Source organism: Cebidichthys violaceus, unplaced genomic scaffold, assembly GCF_023349555.1.
Source record: "Cebidichthys violaceus isolate CVI_PGR_0920_01 unplaced genomic scaffold, fCebVio1.0.p SCAF_7, whole genome shotgun sequence".
In the NCBI taxonomy this organism is placed as follows: domain Eukaryota; kingdom Metazoa; phylum Chordata; class Actinopteri; order Perciformes; family Stichaeidae; genus Cebidichthys; species Cebidichthys violaceus.
Genome location: NW_027176927.1, coordinates 18055109 through 18075390, shown reverse-complemented (window position 1 = coordinate 18075390; position 20282 = coordinate 18055109). Strand labels below are relative to the sequence as shown.

The window sequence follows — 20282 nt, the reverse complement described above, 5'->3', positions numbered from 1 at the left end:
GTACTGCGTGGTTGGGCCGCTCCGCTCTGGCACTCTTCTTGAATTAACAACCGTGCCCTGAGCTCGGAGCCTCGTTCGGTTCGTTCAGGTTAACGTACAGATGCAGACACAAATTAAACCAAAATACTGCAGGGTAGGGGGTTAACCTTCATCATCCATCACGGCCTCCACAAAAAGTCGCTCTCTGCACTCATCTGCAGCACTCCACTCTCATCTCTCATGTCCATATCTGGACTCCAGCACTCACTCCCTGAGTCGGCCCTCAGGCCGGCTCACGCTGCGTTCGCTCTGCCTTCCAGAAGCTTAGCGATCAATCAGAAATGATGAACGACGACCAGCGACCGGAAAAAAACACGTTGCTTTAGAAAAGAAGGTTTGTAGACAATTGCAAGACTTGTTGTCTCTAATTATACAAACTGTTCGTCACCAGCAAACTGTTAAATGTTTGTCTGGTTGGCAACCTTCCACATGAAGAGGTTGTTTCTGACTAGCTAGCATGTTGGTGGTTAGCTCGCCAGCTACAGTAGCTTCACAAGTGGCCACTGTTTAGTTTCCAGAAGTACTGCGTGTTTCAGAGGGATGGGTTTCTCTCTCATGTTGGAATGAAACAGAACTGGGATTAGTTGAAGCACCGGGAGTGAGCGTAAGTCTAAATACCAATCACCAGGTCCAACCGTGAAGCCACCCACTCTGCCCACTCTGTGTGTATGTGAGTGTGTGAGCCAGGCAGCAGATGCAGAGGCCTAGCCCGGCCCGGCCTAGCCCCGCCTGGCCCGGTCTGGTTCGGTCCGGTCTGGCTTGGCCTGGTCGCTGCCCTCTCCCCAGCATAATACTGTACCAGGCTTCACCACCTCCTCTGCTCCTCTCGTTCAGGATCTGAGCTCATGCCGAAAGCCCTCTCCACCAGAATTGTAGGAGGAATCTGGTGGTTTTTCACGCTTATCATCATCTCCTCCTACACGGCCAACCTGGCAGCCTTCCTCACCGTGGAGAGGATGGAGTCGCCCATCGACTCCGCCGACGACCTAGCCAAGCAGACGAAGATAGAGTACGGGGTGGTGGAGGACGGCTCCACCATGACCTTCTTCAAGGTAAGTTACAGCTGCATGTCATGAACCAACGAGTCCTCTCCAGTGCTTTACTGCTCTGCATCACCCAGCACACTTCAGAAGCACAGTACGGGTATGTCAAGGTTTATTACAAACTTTGAGACGGCTGATGCGGCCATATTCATAATGACACGTCTGCGAGGTAAATATTAACAGTGTGATACATGACATCGGAGAGCTTTTTTATTGGACGCTAAAAGTCACACTAATGAAATGCTCAGAGGCTTAGTTCCTGTAGAGTGATCTACTCATGGAGCCACCGAAGTGAGAGAAGAAAAGAAGACTTCCACAACAAGTACTAAGCAGAAATATTAGTTATTTCTTTAATGGTTGATGGAGGAAACAAATGGCTTCGTTGATATCGGCTTCCGTGGAGATAAGCCACTCCTCTTCTTTGGCACGTCCAGCGCGAATAAACCACAAATGGTCCCGCGAGTAAACTGCCACGAGTAACGCCTCACCAAAATGTGCTTTGTGTTTGGTGTGAACGCACCTTTACAGGTGATGAGGACAAAATGAAGGCTATGTTAGGAAACGGCTTCCGGGAGTAGTGACCCCCAACACCCCCGACCGTGGTCCCGTCACAAGATGGAGTCGAATTCATTCATTTTTTGTCATTTTTTCTTTTGTTAAAAGATAACTTTTAATTCAGTCCACAGCTACATTACAAATGACTCCAGTTATTATGCCTGAATTAGTTTGTCAACAACAAGTTCACCACATTATCACACCGAATAACGTCACGCAGCTCCTAAGCTTCAGACTATGATGCTCCACATACCCCTCTAGCATCAGATCTGGTCTTTTCAAAATAAACTTCTGTCTTTACAGGAAGTTAGGTAGAGGCAACACAACCACCTAGTTAGGGTTAGGAATAGAGCAGGGTTGACCTTAGCTTGACTGACTAACGAGTCACGTGACTCGTGATTAACAACTCACGACAACATTCTGACAAAATGTCTTTTAGTGTTGCATTACGACAGGAGCAGCGGTCTCATGAACCATGATCCTGTTTGATCCTCCAGCCCTGGGGACTGTCCCGCTCCTCATAATGCTGCTGGTGGTAAATGAGCACTGACCAAGCTGTGGTAGTGGATCTGTTGGGAGTCATCTGTCATTATCTTTCCCAATGCACGTCTGTGAAAAAGATTTCTGATGAGTCACTTCTGGAGCTCGGTCAGGTTTAGGCTGCTACTACTTCACTTGTGTTTCAACATCACTTCAAAATGTAAGATCCAGAAGCAACCAGTTGTCCGTTGACTCTACTTCTTGAGTTTGTGGTACATTGTACATTTGTAATCCAGGTAAGTACCAAACATGCATTGAGGCACAGTGAAGCTGAGGCCTTTGGGGCCTCTGGAGTGTCTGGGGCCCAGACTGTTAGACCAACACCTTCAAACCCGGGAGCTTCTGGCTGTGAGGCGACAGTCCTCACCGCTGATCAAACACTGCAGTAGCTTTCTACCAGTGAAACACCCTGGAACCATGCAGCAGTGATGGCCGTGCCCCTCAGTGTGAGGTCATATAGAACACCTGCTGCATATCAAGGCTGCCGCGGTAATCCAGCCATGTTTGACAACTTCCCTGGATGACATCTCTTTGGTCCCATTTAGGTTTCTCAACGCCGTTTTGTTTTTTCTCATTGCTTGCACTCAGACAGCTTTGAGATTTAGCTTCTTTTCACACCTCCTTTTCATCCATCTGTGCAATAGGCACGCATGCATTCACAGGTGCTGTTCACACACACACACACACACACACACACACACACACACACACACACACACAGGGACAGGGTTGTGATTAATATGTTTGTGTGTCTCGTCTTCACACTGAAACATACTCACAATTCATTAGCAAACTGCTGTGGTGATGGTTCTCTTTATCATATCGCCGCACAAATGAATGAAAACAACAGTTGGTGTGAGAAGCAGCATATGTGGTTGTTCATCATCCTACCTCTGCTCAGGTCAGACACCGGTAGTCCACATCCTTTGAGCATTATGGGCTGGTTGGTAGGAACACACGGGATAATACACCTTTTTATCACTTGCTTGTATGCACGAGGGACCGTTTTGAGAAAATGCTTTATTTAGCAAAATAGCAAACATAAGCTCCAAACGTGTCATAAACAAAATAAACAAAATGACATAAACGTGTCTGTAAAAGATGCTGTAGCTGAATAACTGCTCAGCAAACACAGCAACAACAAAAACAGCCTTCCTCTACAACACAGAATATCAGTTCACAAGTTAAACTGTGGTGGAAAGAGAGAAGGCGAAATGTTTCTGGCAGAGTGGTTAGCACTCCATATCTTTCCTTTCATTCATCTCAGGTGGCTGGCCATAAACTGAAATGCCTCTGGGCCAAACACACTTTAGAGCTTTCCACTTGAGCATGTTGTGAGCAGAAGACTTGGAGGTTAAATCTGCACGCCACGTCTGCACTTAATGTTTTTAGCAAACAGTGTTCTAAGTAATGGGTGTGAAAAGTGAAGAGAATGATGTGGAGGAAAGTCATTAACAGGTTCAGTTCACAGGAATTAAAAGCACCTTTAGTCTGTCTTCCTCTTCTTGCTGGTCCTGGTCACGTTCCCTCTCTTTCCTCTGGAGGACCTCCAGATTCACACACACAGCAAACACATTTCACATTCACACGGTTCTCATTTCAAAGCTCTTTTGTAATTTCTTCGTTGGCAGTGGTGGAGGTGGTAGTCACTAAAATAACCCCAGCTCCGTGATCTATAGCTGAGCCGAGGCTTTGTTAACATTCTGCTGCATTCATGTAGAACGGCAAACAAGCGCCGGCGTCACACATGTCAGATTATGCTGTTTATGATTTTCCAGATAATCAGAATGTAGGATTCCTGATGGTCATGTGATAAAATCTCCAAGATTTCTGATACAAGATATTACAAGAGGGAATACACAGTACTGTATACTTAATATATACTGAGTCAACCACAACAATGAGCACAACAATATCTGCGTTTTTTAAAGGCTCCCATGTGGTGAAGATGGCAACACTCGCTCCCTCTCCTGCTCCGGGTCCAAGTACGGAAAAGAGCCCCCCCCCCCCACAAGCAGCTTAAGTCCAGTCACCACCGGATGACAGGTTCTGATAAATAGACAGATTAGATAGATAGATAGAATACAGTACATGGAGAATGAATAGGGGATTATTTCAGTTTGTTGTGTGGAATATGTAGACAGCATAAACAGTTGTGAGAGGACACCAGACCGTTTATAGTCTCCCTGCCAGTCCTACAGAAAGGACAAACCTGACCAACACATGGCGTCTGAGCGTCTCAGTCAGCGCCAGTCAGGTTTGACAGCAGGTGAAAATGGTTTATTCTATTATGATCAATAACATGTTTGGCTCTTCAATGCTGATGATGCGTGTCATTTCAGACAACACTGTCCCGATGTTTAGGTCAATGTACAGTTCAAATAATTGTTCCGCTGTCGTATTGACTGCTGTCAGTAAAAGAAACACATGAACACCATGACTGCTTTCAGTGCTTGTGTCGGTGACTGAAATGTAGCCTCTGCATTTAACCCATCCCAGCATGATGGACAGCACCTATACAGCCGCCTGGGGAGCAGCACCCCGGCGGTGAACCGGTCACCTCTCCGGCTACAGTCTACACTCTGTCCTGTACTGGGACTGAACCGGCTACAGTCTACACTCTGTCCTGTACTGGGACTGAACCGGCTACAGTCTACACTCTGTCCTGTACTGGGACTGAACCGGCTACAGTCTACACTCTGTCCTGTACTGGGACTGAACCGGCTACAGTCTACACTCTGTCCTGTACTGGGACTGAACCGGTTCACAAACCAAGTCCCCACAGGCTGAGCTGCTGCCCCGTCTTAATCAGTCCAGGTAGATGCAGGAGGCGTTCGTCCTCCGCTGAGTAAACACATCCCGTCTGAGATGTTTAAAACGCACCGTTGTGATGATGGATGGAGTGTTTTTGATTATCTCCAGTCTCCGTTGATTAAGTGCGACACTCACAGACGATGTGCACGCATCACAGTCACCATTCAAACGCAGGAAGGAATGACAAAATACCTACTGTTTGGGTAATTGACTTCTGCTGTAAAGCAGAAGTGTAATGGTGGTTAATTATGTAGATGTCTGCTGGGGACAGTCTCTGAGACATTGAGGCGTGTCACTCGTCCTAGTGGGGACGTTCCCTATGGACCGTCGATACAATAACACTGAATAATTTAATAAGCAAACACAACACTGCTGTGTCTGGTTTGTTAGCTAACACACTCGCATGTTATTAAAGGCATTGCTGGTTCCTCCTTGTGTGTATAATGTGCTGATGGCTGAGCAGAGACAGTAGTCCTCTACAGGGCCGTGGCACAGAGCGGCATGTCCCCGGGCTAACAAGCCTGGATTGTTTTGCATTAGCCATAAGACAAATGGGAGGAACACCTCCAGCATGGTGATTAAAGCAGCAGATAGAGCTTATGGGACGATGTGCTCGATACCTGAGAGAGGCAGCATCTGGGAGAGGAGGAGGGGGGGGGAGGTGAACTGGCTGAAAGATCCACAGTGTTTATGATCACAGGAATAGATTCTCATGAAATAGCAGCCTGCTGCATATCAGTACAATGATAAGCTGACTTGGACTGAACATAGATGTCTCAAGATCCCGTTCACACGATGTCGTGCTGATGAGACGACAGTATCGATGCGCTTGAGGCCGATGCGTGAGGTGAGGGTCGGTCTTATGGACCAGGCTCAGACCAGACTTTCATTTCACTTCTCTCCTTTCACTGTGACAATAGAACCCTCTGCACCACGGACCACACCGACGGAGGAGAACATGAACGCCATCCTCTCACTTTAGAGTTCAGGAGGTGTTTCTCTAGGACTTCTTTAAATACCTGTCCCAAGACAACTCAAACAAAAAGAGTAATACGAGAGACGCTGTGTGCATTGAGTGAATTAAACATGTACTAAAAGCTCAGCAGCAGCGAGACGCTCTGAGGCTACAGCTCAGCTAGAGGTGCATTTCCTGTGCTGGTGCTTTGAGAATCACATCTTTTCTGTTTTGTCTTCTTTGAGCGGGCTTAGCGGGCCTTAAACTCCGTGCAATCCATTAGTACATTCACCCTCAGAGTGACGTTCCTCGGATGTAAAGACAGATCACTCGATATGAGAACCCACACCTTTCATTAATCTGTTTCACGCTGCATTTAAAAAAGCTAGACAGAAAGAGTGATGGAACACTTATTAAAGCGATCATGACTGTCACTCATTTCAGCTGCAGATATCATATCGTCAGTATTGTTCATTGACGTTTTCTTTGCCTCTGTTGGTTCTAATCATATTTTTGTAATTATTTGTGCTCACCCTCAAAACAATATATAGTATGATAACCATATGTATCTATATTATCTTTATTAGTGAATTATTGGTTTTCATTTTAGCCGCTGTGTTTCGTGTCGGCCGTGTATCACTGACAGTGTGTGTTAAACAGTGTGACACAAACGTGCAGCATCCCCCCCCCCACCCCCCCCCCACCCCCCCGCTCTCTGGGCTCTCTGGATTAGGACCCTTTAACAAAAACACTTTGGCAAGCAGAGGGGACCGAGTCTGGACAAGGACCAACAGAGCGTGTTGTTGATGGCAATTCAAGGCTACACTCACTCACTCACACACACACACACACACACACACACACACACAAATACTATGTGCTCAAAGTCATCAGTTATACTACGATGAACACACATAAACCAAGACGTGTTCACATCCACAGAGTTCACACACAGCTGCATGGACCTGATCACATGCGAGCTGCTCAGCGTTCCACTTCCTCTGATTGTTACTCTGAAGAAGCTGGAAAGGTTCAACACATCAGCTGTTCACAAGGTGAACTGAGAGATTCTTGTTGCTTGTATCATTAAACAAGCAGGACTTTAATACGTCTCTAAGCATTACAAGTGGACACTAATCAACATGGCACAATGCCTCTGTGCTTGGTTCAACCATAGACTTAATAAAAGAGGTGAACGTAGTCACCACTCATTTGAGCACCGACGTTTTGAAGCCTTGAGTTTGGCCTTGTGGAAGTCGCCGTCTTGTGTTTTTCCGAGCCAGACGTGACCATATTTGGCTAAGAGGGTGGAAATGTGCGGCCCAATGGGGACCAGGTACCCTTAACACCCTAACAGTACGTTTCCAGCTAACGCTAGTGCTAGCTAGAGCGCAAGGTGCAAAAAACATTGTTAATCAAAATGTACAATAACTGAACGCCATGGTTACCTGAAGCAAACCTGCTTCATCATCTATTCAGCTCTAAATGGGATTACATAACAGAAATGTGTTATGACTGGTCAACCACAGGGAGAGACTGGGTCCAGTCCCACCCCCTCCTGGTCTACTTGATGCATTCTCACACTAACGCGTCAAACAGCGCTGCTTGGTCAGTGCTGCTGAGCTTCAAACGGTATCACTTCATAATGCTTTCAGACTAAAGGATCAGACACCATCCTGTCACTCTTCAATGTGTCTTAGTGTAAACAATCACACGACACAAAGCAGTTAATACACAGTGTAAATATTCGCCCCGGCTGTAATAGAGAGGATTACTCTCTCAGCATGTTGATCTAACTGAAGCTGATGGTGGTTTTGGCTTGCTCTTTTTACCCCCCCCCCCACATGACTCACTGCTGCCTAACCTACAGCTGGGGGCCTTTCTGCTCTTCTAAACACTGATTGTGATTTGCAGAACAAAAAGCATGACTACTATCTACAGATTGTAAAGCATCGCTAATCTACAGCCCCTTCAATTTGAGGATCATCCGGCACTTTTTGCAGATACGGCAAACTGTGAGCATTCTTGGACAGAGGCAGGCTCATGAAGACTTGATCAGATGTGATTATTATTATTATTAATATTTATCAGGTGACGACTGGAGAAGATCAGACAGCGGAAAGCTGCTACCTGCTATCTGTTTTTTTTAGCTATTGCTAAAATATTTGGATTCAGTTTGACTGAACAAAAAGGATGTCACACACTGTGAAACGCTGTGGATGGATTGTTGTGGACTTGTTTACCGTTTTGGTTTGACAGCCATTCATGGCGCGCACCCGTCGCGTGTTCCCAGATCCCCGATGTGGTTGAAGCACAATCAGCTCTGGATCCCTGTGCGGAGGCTCTGGGAAGCCCTCCTCGGCTCTCTGCCTGACTTGGAGCGTAGGTGGTTATCTGACTCTCCGTGTATTCACAGCCACTGCTCTCGCCTTATCAGCAGTCTGAAGCTTGCATGCTCAATCGCCTGATTTGTCAAGGGTGACTCCGAAAGATTCTGATAGGCACTCCGCAAATCACCCAGTTGATCTAAAATATCGACCAGCCACAAAAAGTCATTACACACAATAATGGCGGGCAGGACCTTGAAGATGTGACTTAATTAGGTTTCAAATGGCTTCAAAAATGCCTTCAAATCGGCTCCCCTGGAGAGTAATGTGCTCTTGGATTTCTCTCCATGATTACAGGTGTAGAAAGTGAGGCGCATTGCTACTGACAACACCGCTGCTGATCCTAACTATGGGTGATAGCAGCAGCACAGACTGCAGAGATGCACGCTCATACAGAATCACACTGCTGCTGCTATTTAACATGCTCGTCCGCTTCAGCCTACTTCTTCCTCACCGGCGATAATGACTGAGGCAGACAGGAAGCATACAGCGCGGCTGCAGCTGCAAAAAAAGTTAAGGCAAACGACATTTTTTTAATTAAATTTGGAAAATAATTGAATGCAAACGGTCCTGCAGGCCTTGATAGAGCTGTTTACATTGGCGGTATTTAAATGAGGGCTGTGCATGTCATTGTTTCTTTAAGTCACTCAGAACATTAGAACTGCTGAGACAAAAATAATTCTTCATTAACCTCCGACCTGGAACTTCATAGCGAATCAGTGTGGCTTTGAAATGAGAAGATGTTCTGTGCTCTCTTCCTCACGATGCTCCTCTGTGTCTCCTCACAGAAAACCAAGATCTCCACGTACGATAAGATGTGGGAGTTCATGAGCAGTCGGAGGCACTCAGTGATGGTGAAGAACATCGAGGAAGGCATCCACCGGGTGCTCACCTCAGACTACGCGTTCCTCATGGAGTCCACCACCATTGAGTTCGTCACCCAGCGCAACTGCAACCTCACCCAGATTGGAGGCCTCATTGACTCCAAAGCCTACGGGGTCGGCACCCCAATGGGTACGTATGCTACATTTACACAGCAGACCCTCACAACTGGAACATGCTCTACATATGCATTCAACAACTACGGGCTACACAAAGTCATTGAGTTGCAGTGTTTTGTGTTGCAATAAGAGGCGCTGCAGCAAGCACCAACAGGACGACTTCTAGAAAAGGGTTAGAAAACCATTTGAAAATTGCAGACCTGTAAATTAAAGTGTTACCAATGAGCCTGTTCTACCAAAGGTTTAGACACGGTGGTGCTTTGACATCACAGTGAACGGTGAAGGTTTGGAGGTCAGAGCTCGATGCTCTAAATGTCGTCAGTTGGATCTAGTTTCAAAATCATCCCAAGAAGCGTTTTCTTATTTAACCAGAGCCCCGGACACCGTTCCCTCCTCAGCTGTGTGCGTTGAAGTCTATAATAATGTAAAAGCGACAGGATCCTACCCCGGTGTCTATGATGACTGTAAGCTCATTCATATTTCTATAAAATGTTGAAAACTCTATTGCACATGCAAAGCTGTGTAAACCGTATTCTGGTGCGATATGTTCCTGAGGGTAGCCCATGTGGAGGAATACTTAGCAGGGAAAGCCCTGGAGCTATCTCCAGTAGGCAGAGGAACAGTGCTCCATAAATAGAAGGATGAATAGGGAGGGCGGCACATTACACTGTGTGTGTCTGGAGGTGCGACATTTGATTATGGGGCTCAGCAGCAGATTGTCATAATCCTGTTATGAATGCAGGGAAAAGAAACACTCTGGTTAAGTACCTGCAGAATTATAACTGGCAGACAACTTCACATGATGACCTCATGCAAAAGGCTGCCATTAAATCATGTTCATTCACTAAAGTAGCTCCTGCAGTGTGTGTGCCTCCTGCAAACAGGGCTTTTGAGCAACAAGCGGTCTCAATGAATGCAGAATTAATGAATCCAAAGCTTGAAAACTACATGTAAGAATCATTATGACGGATGCCTTGGGTTTATTTAATAACCACTTGGAACGCATTAGAATCATACTAGAGGAAACTTGTTACCAATATAATCAATCAATCAAAATGTATTTGAATAGCACATTTTAAAATACAACAAAGGTTGCCCAAAGTGCTGCACATCCAGTAGATAAGCAGTCATACAAACAAAGACTGGATTAACAGTAACAGTAAGTGACAACAAATTAAAAAGACAAACTGACACAAATCACACAAAAGTGTCATGTTGGGATCAAAGGTGATAGAACAAGGAATAGAAAAAGGTGTTTAAATGACTTTTAAACATCGGTAAGCTGGATGACAACCTAATATGAAGGAAGGATGTTCCAGAGCTGAGGGGCAGCGACAGAAGGACCGGTCGGTCCAGGTTGTCTTTTTTGTTTTTGGAACAACTAGAAGCTGTTGGCCGAGAGATCGTAGTGAGCGAGGTGGGGTATAGGGCAGCAGCAGGTCAGACAGATAGACGGGGGCGCCGCCATTTAAACACTTAAAAACAAATAACAACATTTTAGAATGAATTCTGTCCTCTACAGGTAGCCAATGAAGGGATTTTAAAACCGGTGAAATGTGTTCACGCCTGCGTGTTCCAGTTCAAAGTCTCGCTGCAGAGTTCTGCACCAACTGAAGGAGTGATTCCAGCATTCAAAGAATCACAATAGTCCCGCCTGGAGGTGATCAAAGCATGGATGACTTTCTCCAGGTCTTTTGACTGTAGCTAAGAGTCTTAGCTGAAAGAAGCTGACTTTGACCACGGATGCAACCTGGAGGTCCAATATAAAAGATGAGTCTAAAATCACACCCAGATTCTCTACATGGACTTTGCAGTGGATTGTCATGGGGCCAAGACCCAATGAGTGATTGTCTGTATAGCAGCTGAAAGGCGAGAGGGATTCATTAGCGTGATCTCTGTTTTACCTTCATTGAGGCAGAGAACATTTAGCGAGAGCAGCTCCTGACATCTGCCAGGCAGCACATTAAAGAATGTAGTGAGGCAGTTCCAGGTTTGAGGGGAAGGTATATTTGAATGTCGTCGGCATAGAGGTGATAAGAAATGTTATGTTTCTGGAAAATGGATCCAAGAGGCAGCATGTAAATTGAGAACAGTAGTGGACCCAAATGGACCCCTGCGGTATCCCACAGGACAGGGGACCGGTTGAGAGGAGCAGTTGCCCATGTTGACAGAGAATCACGGTCAGGCAGGACTTAAAACACTGTAGGGCAATACCTCAGATATCGACGGAGTGCTCAAGTCGGGAGATTAAAATGTCGTGGTCCACAGTGTCAAAAGCAGCAGAGATCAAATAAAAGCAAAATGGTCGGATCTCCAGCATCAGCAATGATTAAAAGGTCGTTAAAACTGTTATAAGGGCAGATTCAGTGCTGTGAGACGCTCTACAACCAGATTGAAAAACATCACAGCTGCTATTCAAGCTGATAAAAGATTGAAGCTGTTGAAATAAAAACTTTCTCAAAGATCTTTGACAGAAAAGGCAAGGTGGATATTGGTCTGTAATTTGATGGGTCAGAGGGTTCCAGATTAAGTTTCTTGATGAGAGGAATTACTGTTGCATGTTTCAAGTAGACTGGGACTGAACCAGAAAACAGACAACTGTTCATGATTGACAGTATGCATGGTCCAATTTAAACAAAAACCTGCTTAAAGAGACCTGAGAGGATGATGTCAGGGTGGCACATTGTAGTTTTTAGTTGATCAACAATTTTAGTGAGAGCTGGGATGGAAACATGCTTAAAATGGTCCAACACGGCAGAACAAGTGAGAGAAATACTTGGATCAGTGTAGTCGGATGTAACACCAGACCAAAGTTCTTCTTTTGTCCTGGAATAACCTAAGAGAGGTGTCGCACTGTGTGGGGGACGTATTAAACATGTCGGGATCGGGGGGTTGATAACAGAGTTAATGGTGTTGAAGAGAATTGTTGGCCTGTGGCAGTGATTTGCAATTAAGTCAGAGAAGTAGCTATTTCTAGCTGACTTAACTGCATTCTGGTAGTTAGTGAGTGAGTTCTTTAAGATTTCAAAGGACACATGGAGCCTGTCTTTCTTCCATTTTCTCTCAGCCCTCCTGCACTTTCCCCGAGTGGCTTCATTTAACCAGGGTTGAGGCTTCAGTTTGGGTCAAGAATTGCAGAGCAGGTGGAGTTAAAAAATCCTCTGGAGGGAAGTGCAATTGGGTGGAATCATTACTTAAAAACAGTGGCGTGTCTCTAAAAGCATTTAAAAGACAAGTGCACATAAAGTTCTGGTGGACTGTGGAAACTCAAAGAGCTGAAGCTCAAAGCTGGAGAATGAATCCATTTTAAGCTGGCGGCAACAGAGACTGCTCTTAAAGACTGTGGCAGGCCCACCACCTCCACCAGTCAGCCTGGGAGAGTCAGGCCAAATCCCAATGTCCTCCCTGAGCCTCAGCCCTGAACCCTGAACCCTCAGGCCTGAACCCTCAAGGACTTAATTGACGTCACCTGGTGAGTGGTTGAGTGTGAGAGACTGCGAGGGCTCCAAATGATGAAAATATGAACAGCATTCTGCTGCAACATATCACATTACCATGAAAACGACATAAAATATGATGTATAATTGTGTGTATTTCTTTTATACTTTGTACTCCTGATTTGAACGTCTTCAGGCTCTTTCCTCACTAGATGAGGTCATTTTATATCATCTATTTACTTGTTTTTGTCAAAACACCTTTTGATGACAAAATCAAATATTTGATGGATAAATTTATAAATAAATAAATAAATATCTGATTTCAAGTTTATTTTTGTTGCATCTTTAACCCTTAATGTTTGTGAGTAAATATAATAAGACAGGCTGGACACACTGAGCCGTCCTCTTCGTCTAACGTCTCCATGCGTCCACCGGTTACCCCGTGTTTAACGTCACGTTGCTATGACTTGTGGGTAATTCCCTTAAGTCTTACGGAAAGGGTTCATAAAGGGCTCAACATGTCTACCAGAGAGCCTCAAACACTTGAGGATTTGACAGTGGGACATCCCTAAAAGAGCCTCAAAGTCTGTGAGTCCATAAGGGAGGACATTGGGATTTGGCGATAATGAATCCAGTCAGCAGGGACAAGCTCTGATGTCCTGAAAGTCTGAAAGTGTCTTTGCAAATGTCCTTGAATTTCTTTAGAATTGTAGGTGTGAACCAAGCTAGATGAACGTTAGAACGTTGTCTAGCATGTAGGGCACTGCCTCTTGTCTCCTCCACTGGAAGGGTTCCCTAGAGCGCTCTTTGGCTACATTTCTTTGGAACATGGGGGCACCAAGGGAGGCAGCACAAGCAGGGACGAGCCAAATGCAGAGTCATAGTCAGGCAGATTAAATAAAGGTACTTTTAATCAAACAATAAGTCTCAAAGGTTCCCAAAAGGCAAGCAGGTACAGCTGGCAGATCACAGGCAAACACAACTGCATGTGGCAACAAAGACGGACTGACAAAAGACCAGAGGAGCGCTAACGAGGGACAGGTGATAGCAGGGCTGATGAGGAACAGGTGAAACTCATGAGGGGCGGGGCGGACAATCAAAACGGCGGGAAAACACACAAAGGCAGGAAGTAAAAGCAGACATGACACATAAGGAGAGTGAAGTTACAAAAATAAAACAGGAAAACTTATTTACAAAAATAAAACAGGAGGACTCTTTTTTTGGGGACTATTTGCAGCAGCGGATTAATCCACATTTGGTGCTTTGTGGTGCGTATTGGTGGCAGCAGGACAGCGTATGTGATGAAGGAACATGTCACCAGAGCAACAGTGTGGCTCATTGATGTGCTTTTAATGGAGCTCTATGGTACAGAGGAAGAAGAGACGTCAGACTCTCTACCCGTTCGTTTAATCAGGACGGTATTTTCATGAGATGTGTTTGTTGAATTGAATATAGAACATCACTATACTTGTCCTCTGACAGGGGTGTGGTGAATCACCCTCAAGCTTTCACTGATCCATGAGTGTCTGGCACACATTCAACTTTACCCTTAACATCCGGTCATAGCCCTTTTCTTTCACTTCAGTAGTTGTTAAATCATCTTATTCCTCACTGTCTGACAGTATCCTGATTACAGCTATTCATTGCAGCAGTAATCACACCCGGGACTCCATGTTTCTTAATGCTGCACCGTTCCATCAACTGGAAATACTTTTCAGGCCTCCTGCACTCAGCCTGACATATCTGGTACCCAAGATCACCACTAGAATAGAAACGGAAGGAAGACCCAGACATGTTGACGTACAAATGGTCACATTTATCGACATTTTCTACAATCGGCAACAAGCAAATATTATCAGCATGCGCCTTCAGAAGTCTTTCTATGCGGAGAATAGATGATATCCAGCGGCTGTGTCGTCCTGACAAATCAGGGAAATGTCCTCTGGGACTGTGAGCGTTGGCAAGGTCGCTCGCTGCTGTTTGTGTATGCTCTGCTGGTCAGCCACACGAGGTAATTTGAGTGACTGTTTTGCTGTGTGTGAAAACAGTGGAGGTAGGCTATATTTGCTTTGGGTGATTGCATTTCTTGACTGATGTGCTCCTTTTGAAGGTTTGCTACAGTTTGTGTGTGTGTGTTTGCGTTTACCTCTTTGCTTTTGTGTGTCTGCATGCATGCCTAGATGACTGTATGCATCTATTCATATTCTACACATATTGCACATGTGTGTGTGTGTGTGTGTGTGTGTGTGTGCGCCACTGGAAGGAAGAGTGGAGGCTTAAGAGGGTGAGTGGGATGAAGGGGAAGTGAGTGCTCGCCTGTGGCAGCTTGTGCACCACACAGATTGTCCGTGCCGTAGAAAGGAGGGGTGTTCGCATCATTACTCCCCGGTGGCCCATTCACATGCAGTCAGAACAAGGTATTTAAATTGCTAATCCTACCCTTTTAGTACCCTTTACCATATGCAGCCTGTATTCCCATGTAGCCGGACCATTTAGCATATATCTCATTGACTTGAACAGAGAGTAGGTGTCGGCCTGCATTAGAACTTGGGCCGTGATAGAGCCACAGCACTCAGCGATCAGCCCCGTGGCAGCTCCCTCAGCTCTGTAATGGACAGACTTAGTTCACCCCCCAGCTGTTAGTCATAGCTCATTCTAATGGTGCGTTTACTGCATGAAACCTCTACTGGCGGCTTATGTTGATTCTCAGGACAATATTTAAATATATGAAGGGCCCTGTGTGTCTCAGGAGAAGTGCACTAGTTATTCTGAAGTAGTTATTTCCTCTTTTCTTTGGTTTTGTTGAAGAACATTAATATAGATTTTTTAGATCCACATGAGCTCTCTTATGTTATAAATTGCTATTTTAGCATGTTGACAGATTGCAGAAAGTGAAGGAGCATGAAGCCATACTGCGGCCGTGGCTCAGGTAGAGATGGTTAATTGCAGTGTCCTTGGGAACCCCTAACCTGATCCGCCACATGGTTTGTTCCACGGAAGTATCTGAGAAGCCGTCAACGGAAACTAGTTTGGAAAAGGGCAGGCCCCTTAAAAAAGATACGTGGCAGATAATTGGATGTACCATCTGTCAATCAAACTCTTATCTCAGCCAGTCAGGAGAAGAGCAAAAACATCTTCTCCATGGAGAAAAGCCTTCACTGTCCTTCTTTGCTCTTCTTTCAATAAAGAAACACTTCCCAGTTCTGATATAATGTGTATGATATATAATATATGAAATCTCTTCAGGAGCCGCCATTGTTGTTTAGAGCGAACAGTCGCCTGGCACATGGGGTGTTGCTTCAATCACACCTAAGCCACACCCATGTTTGGCTGTAGCTCCTCACACGAAGCTGATTGGTCCTTGCCCTGGTTTATGCAGGACACAAACGCATTACTCGAAGCTTGACATGTGATATGTGATCCCTTAATTCACATGTGATCTTGTGATATCATTTGAATCCAACTGCAGTGCAAGGTAACTGAACCCCAACTGCCCCCAGAGGTCGGACCAGCGCCCTGCATGGTAGTAGTGTGAAAGGGTCAATTAGGGGCACATTGTGAATCACTTTGGATCAAACCATTATAGAAACCAGAGCATTAACCATTTCTGAGTGAAATGTTCAAATCTAGAGAGACTCCATAGCTCCATTGACTGAAGGCCAGTCTGATGTGTTTCTTTAATCACATATTTTAGACAGGTTGTACGCACTGTTGTTTGCAAGTGGTCCGATGTGTGTGGCCGACATCACCAACCCATCTGCATGGGTTGCTGTGGTAACAACGTCGGGGTCAGTCACTCTGTTGCTCTGCCGGTGACACGGTGTTCTAACGAGGAAGCGTTCGCCCTCAAAATAATCATGCTGTCAAGTCCCAGGGCAGAACTCCAGACCAGACAGAAACGGTGACCGAGGAGGCCGGTGAGCAGCAGAGAGTGAAAGTAATGGTGCCAGCAGGCATTCTAGTTTGACTGTTGGTCTCCTCTGGTCAACACTGTCACACAAATCTGATTTGAGCATCCAGACTGAGATGCATCTGCAGAAATCCGATTGGAATCGCATTTAATTTGCCAAAATCACAGTTCATGGTTTTTTTGGTATCCAGATTTTTTTAATAAATCTGGGTAGAACCTGGGCGGGCCAAAAAAACACATTTGAGCTGGCAGACTGAACAAGGCCCAAGTTTACTTTGACTGAACCACTTCAGCAATTGGAAATATTGCTTATATATGTCTTGCATATCATTATACAGATTTTACCCAAATAATGCCTCATTCATTGGATATCTATGGAAAGATAGATGAAATTTAAAAAAAGTCCAGTGATAAGGGAGCGCAGTGCAATTGAGACATGCGTCTATCTATCCTTCTATGTTTATTTATTCACTCGACAATCTCTGCATCATATTTTTAGATTATAGAAAATGTATTAGAGGAGATGGGATGTGGATCCATACCGTCATGTTGTGGTGAGGAAATGGGAAAGTGGAGTCATCCCGAATCAATACTGAACAAAAACACACAGTTAAGAAACTAGAATACTCCCTTTCATCAGGCAGGGGATGTCTGCCCTCCTCTGTCTCACAGTGAGACTCAGTGAGTCTAGTGAGACTAGTCGTCTTCTTTAAGCTGTGTTTGTGGTCTTTAATGAACCGGATGTAGTGGAGAAGGCTTGGACCTGAAGCTGGGGACGCTGTGTTTAACATGTCCTCTTACCAACACTAGTCGTCTTCTTCCGATCATGAGCTGTGTTCATGTGTGTATTTTGAATAAGTCATTCAATGCAGTCACTGCCTGCACTACCATCACATGTTGTATTTTCCAGCAGCTTGTGCAGCCACCGTCTCCTTCTCTGCCCTGACTGAAGTCTCAGGAGGCGCTGCATTATTCATCATCCTTCTTTTCTCTTTGTGTCTGTCCCTGATGAGTATCAATCTTCATTTAGCTTCATTAGGCTGCATTAATCAAACAGGGTTCGGGGGAAGCGTCTGCGCTGCTTGTCAGCAGGCTGCTGTCCTTCCAGTCGTCTCTGCCGCTGGCCACCGGGCTGTTCGGCTCCGCCTCGTAAACAGGAAGGGTGGTGAATACATTTCTGCGAGATAGAAGATCTCCATCAACGCCGTGACCCGCGGCGACTTACTCCACCTCAACCCGCCGCTTTCAGCACCACCCGGTCACACTTCAGGATGTGTGTGATAGAGAGCGAAGGATATTAGACAGATAGTGCACACGGACTGAGGATTCAGCAGAGACATCGACTCTCTGGAGTACCCTTCATTTCAAAACATTTACCACCGTATTCAGTGCACCACCTCTGGTGGAGACGACGCGTGACAGTCTGTAGCTATTAGACCTCATACTTTGAATGGGTATAGTCACAACATGAGTCCCACCAATACCCCCCAATGAAGAGGAGACATCTGAAGAAGACTGAGCCTTTATCTTAAATCTTAATGATATGATGATGAGCCCATTAGACTGATGCGTGACACACTCAGTTGGTTCTGATGAAGCACAGTCCCAGGGCAGTTTGTGAAATATTCACAAAATTCAGTTGAATCAGACACAAATGTTCCGTTTTAACTGAACAACATTATGTTGCAAAACAAAAGTTAGGTTTAGGCAACAAACCCACTGAGTTAGGCTTAGCAAGAACGTCCTGTTTGTTAGGTTTTCAAACACTTTGGGACATGTTAGGATGTTACTCATCAATCTGGGTTCTAATTAGATTCCTGGAGACAATTAAGAGCAGTACTCAAGTCATGTGAATAAGTGGTAGAATAAACAAGGAGCCAGTAGCCTGCAAAATATCAAAACATATAGGATGTAATATGAAAATTCATGTTCTTTGGTGTAACGGCCCCTGCAATGATGGATAAAATAGATAAATAATAAACGTTGAGAATAAATTATTTAAATCAACGCAAAGGCTACATCCACACTGATACGTTTTTGATTTAAAACAAAATGGATCTCCGTCCACACAGGCGCTTCAACATCGTTTTCAAAATCAGAATCAGAAACGTTTCACATACAAGGAATATGTCATGACGTGCATAACATTAAACAAACAACAATCAACACAGTGAAGAAGAATCACAGTCAAGAAATAGAAACATATTCAAATGTACAATAGAATATAAAAGAAGTAAAGTGCACAACAAACAGATAACAGGACTATAAACAAGTATGATGAAGTGTAATGTAAAGTGTTGAGTGTGTTTAAATAAGAGACAGAGAAGGGATGTGCAGCGGAGTGACCGGTAGGAGTCAGTGGGGGTCCCGGGCTTAGTTGATGAGCCCGACTGCCGATGGGAAAAAACTGTTCATGTGGTCTTGGTCTTGGTCCTGATGGACCTCAGCCTCCTGCCAGATGGAAGGGGCTCTAACAGTTCATGTCCAGGGTGAGAGGGGTCGACTACAATCCTTCTTGCTCTCTTCAGGGTCCTTGAAGCGAACAAGTCCTGGAGGGACGGCAGATTGCAGCCGATCACCCTCTCACAGAGCCAATGATGCGCTGCAGTCTGAACTGGTCCTTGGCAGTGGCTGCAGCGTACCAGACGGTGATGGAGGAGCAGAGGATGGACTCAACGACGGCTGTGAAGTGCACCATCATTGTCTTTGGTAGGTTGAACTTCTTCAGCTGCCTCAGGAAGTACATCCTCTGCTGAGCCTCCTTAGTGATGGAGCTGATGTTAAGCTCCCACTTGAGGTCCTGGGTTATGGTGGAGCCCAGGAAGAGGAAGGACTCCACCGCAGCGACCAGGGAGTGACACAGGGTGATGGGGGCAGGTGGGGCTACGTTACGTCTACAGACCTGTTGTCTCTGTAGGCCAACTGCATGGGCATGGGCCCTGCTGGGCTGGGGGAGGGGGACCTGGTGGTCTGGGGCTGGTTGATGGAGCTGTGGGGGGTGGGGTCAGGACTGTCCCATTGTCTTTCAAGTCTCCAGTAGAACTCGTTGGCAGACATTGGTCGTTCATGGAGTGGGTTTAGGCTTGTAGTTGGTGATCTGTCTGAGACCTCTCCAGACAGAAGCAGAGTCTCTTGCTGAGAGCTGGTGTTGCAGTTTCTCAGACTACAGTCGTTTAGCGTCTCTCACCGCCTTGCTAAACCTGTATTTTGACTCTTTGTACATGTCCTTGTCCCCACTCCTGAATGCCTGATCCTTGTGCAGCCTTAGCTGTCTGAGTTCTGCTGTGAACAGGGTTTATCGTCGTTATAGACGCTTCTCCACTGAACATGTGTCTGTACGCCCCTCTGGCATTTTGCAGAACATGTATCGAACAATACTAATGTTAAACAAGGTTTCATAAATTCATAACACAGAATTTATAATACTTTCCACTTCATCAAAATGCCCAGAATAGAGTCATTTCAAATGCTTACACATATTTGTATGTTGTTCTTTGTGTTCCGAGTCAAAACATGCAAATCAAATCTTTCTATGTATTACAAAGCGAGCAGCTCTTGAGTGATACACATACACATCTTCAGGGTGTGAGACATTGCAGCA

The 20282-nt window shown here is 45.4% G+C and overlaps 1 protein-coding gene across 1 annotated transcript in view; it reads left to right on the top strand.

Annotated features, from left to right (window-relative positions):
- The window catches only part of grik2 (glutamate receptor, ionotropic, kainate 2), a 209354-nt gene that overhangs the window by 166387 nt on the left and 22685 nt on the right, over positions 1 to 20282 (top strand). Inside the window, exons 14-15 of the mRNA XM_068735502.1 lie at positions 874 to 1091; positions 9122 to 9347. Of these exons, the coding sequence (XP_068591603.1) occupies positions 874 to 1091; positions 9122 to 9347 (444 nt within the window). The remainder of the gene's footprint in view (positions 1 to 873; positions 1092 to 9121; positions 9348 to 20282) is intronic.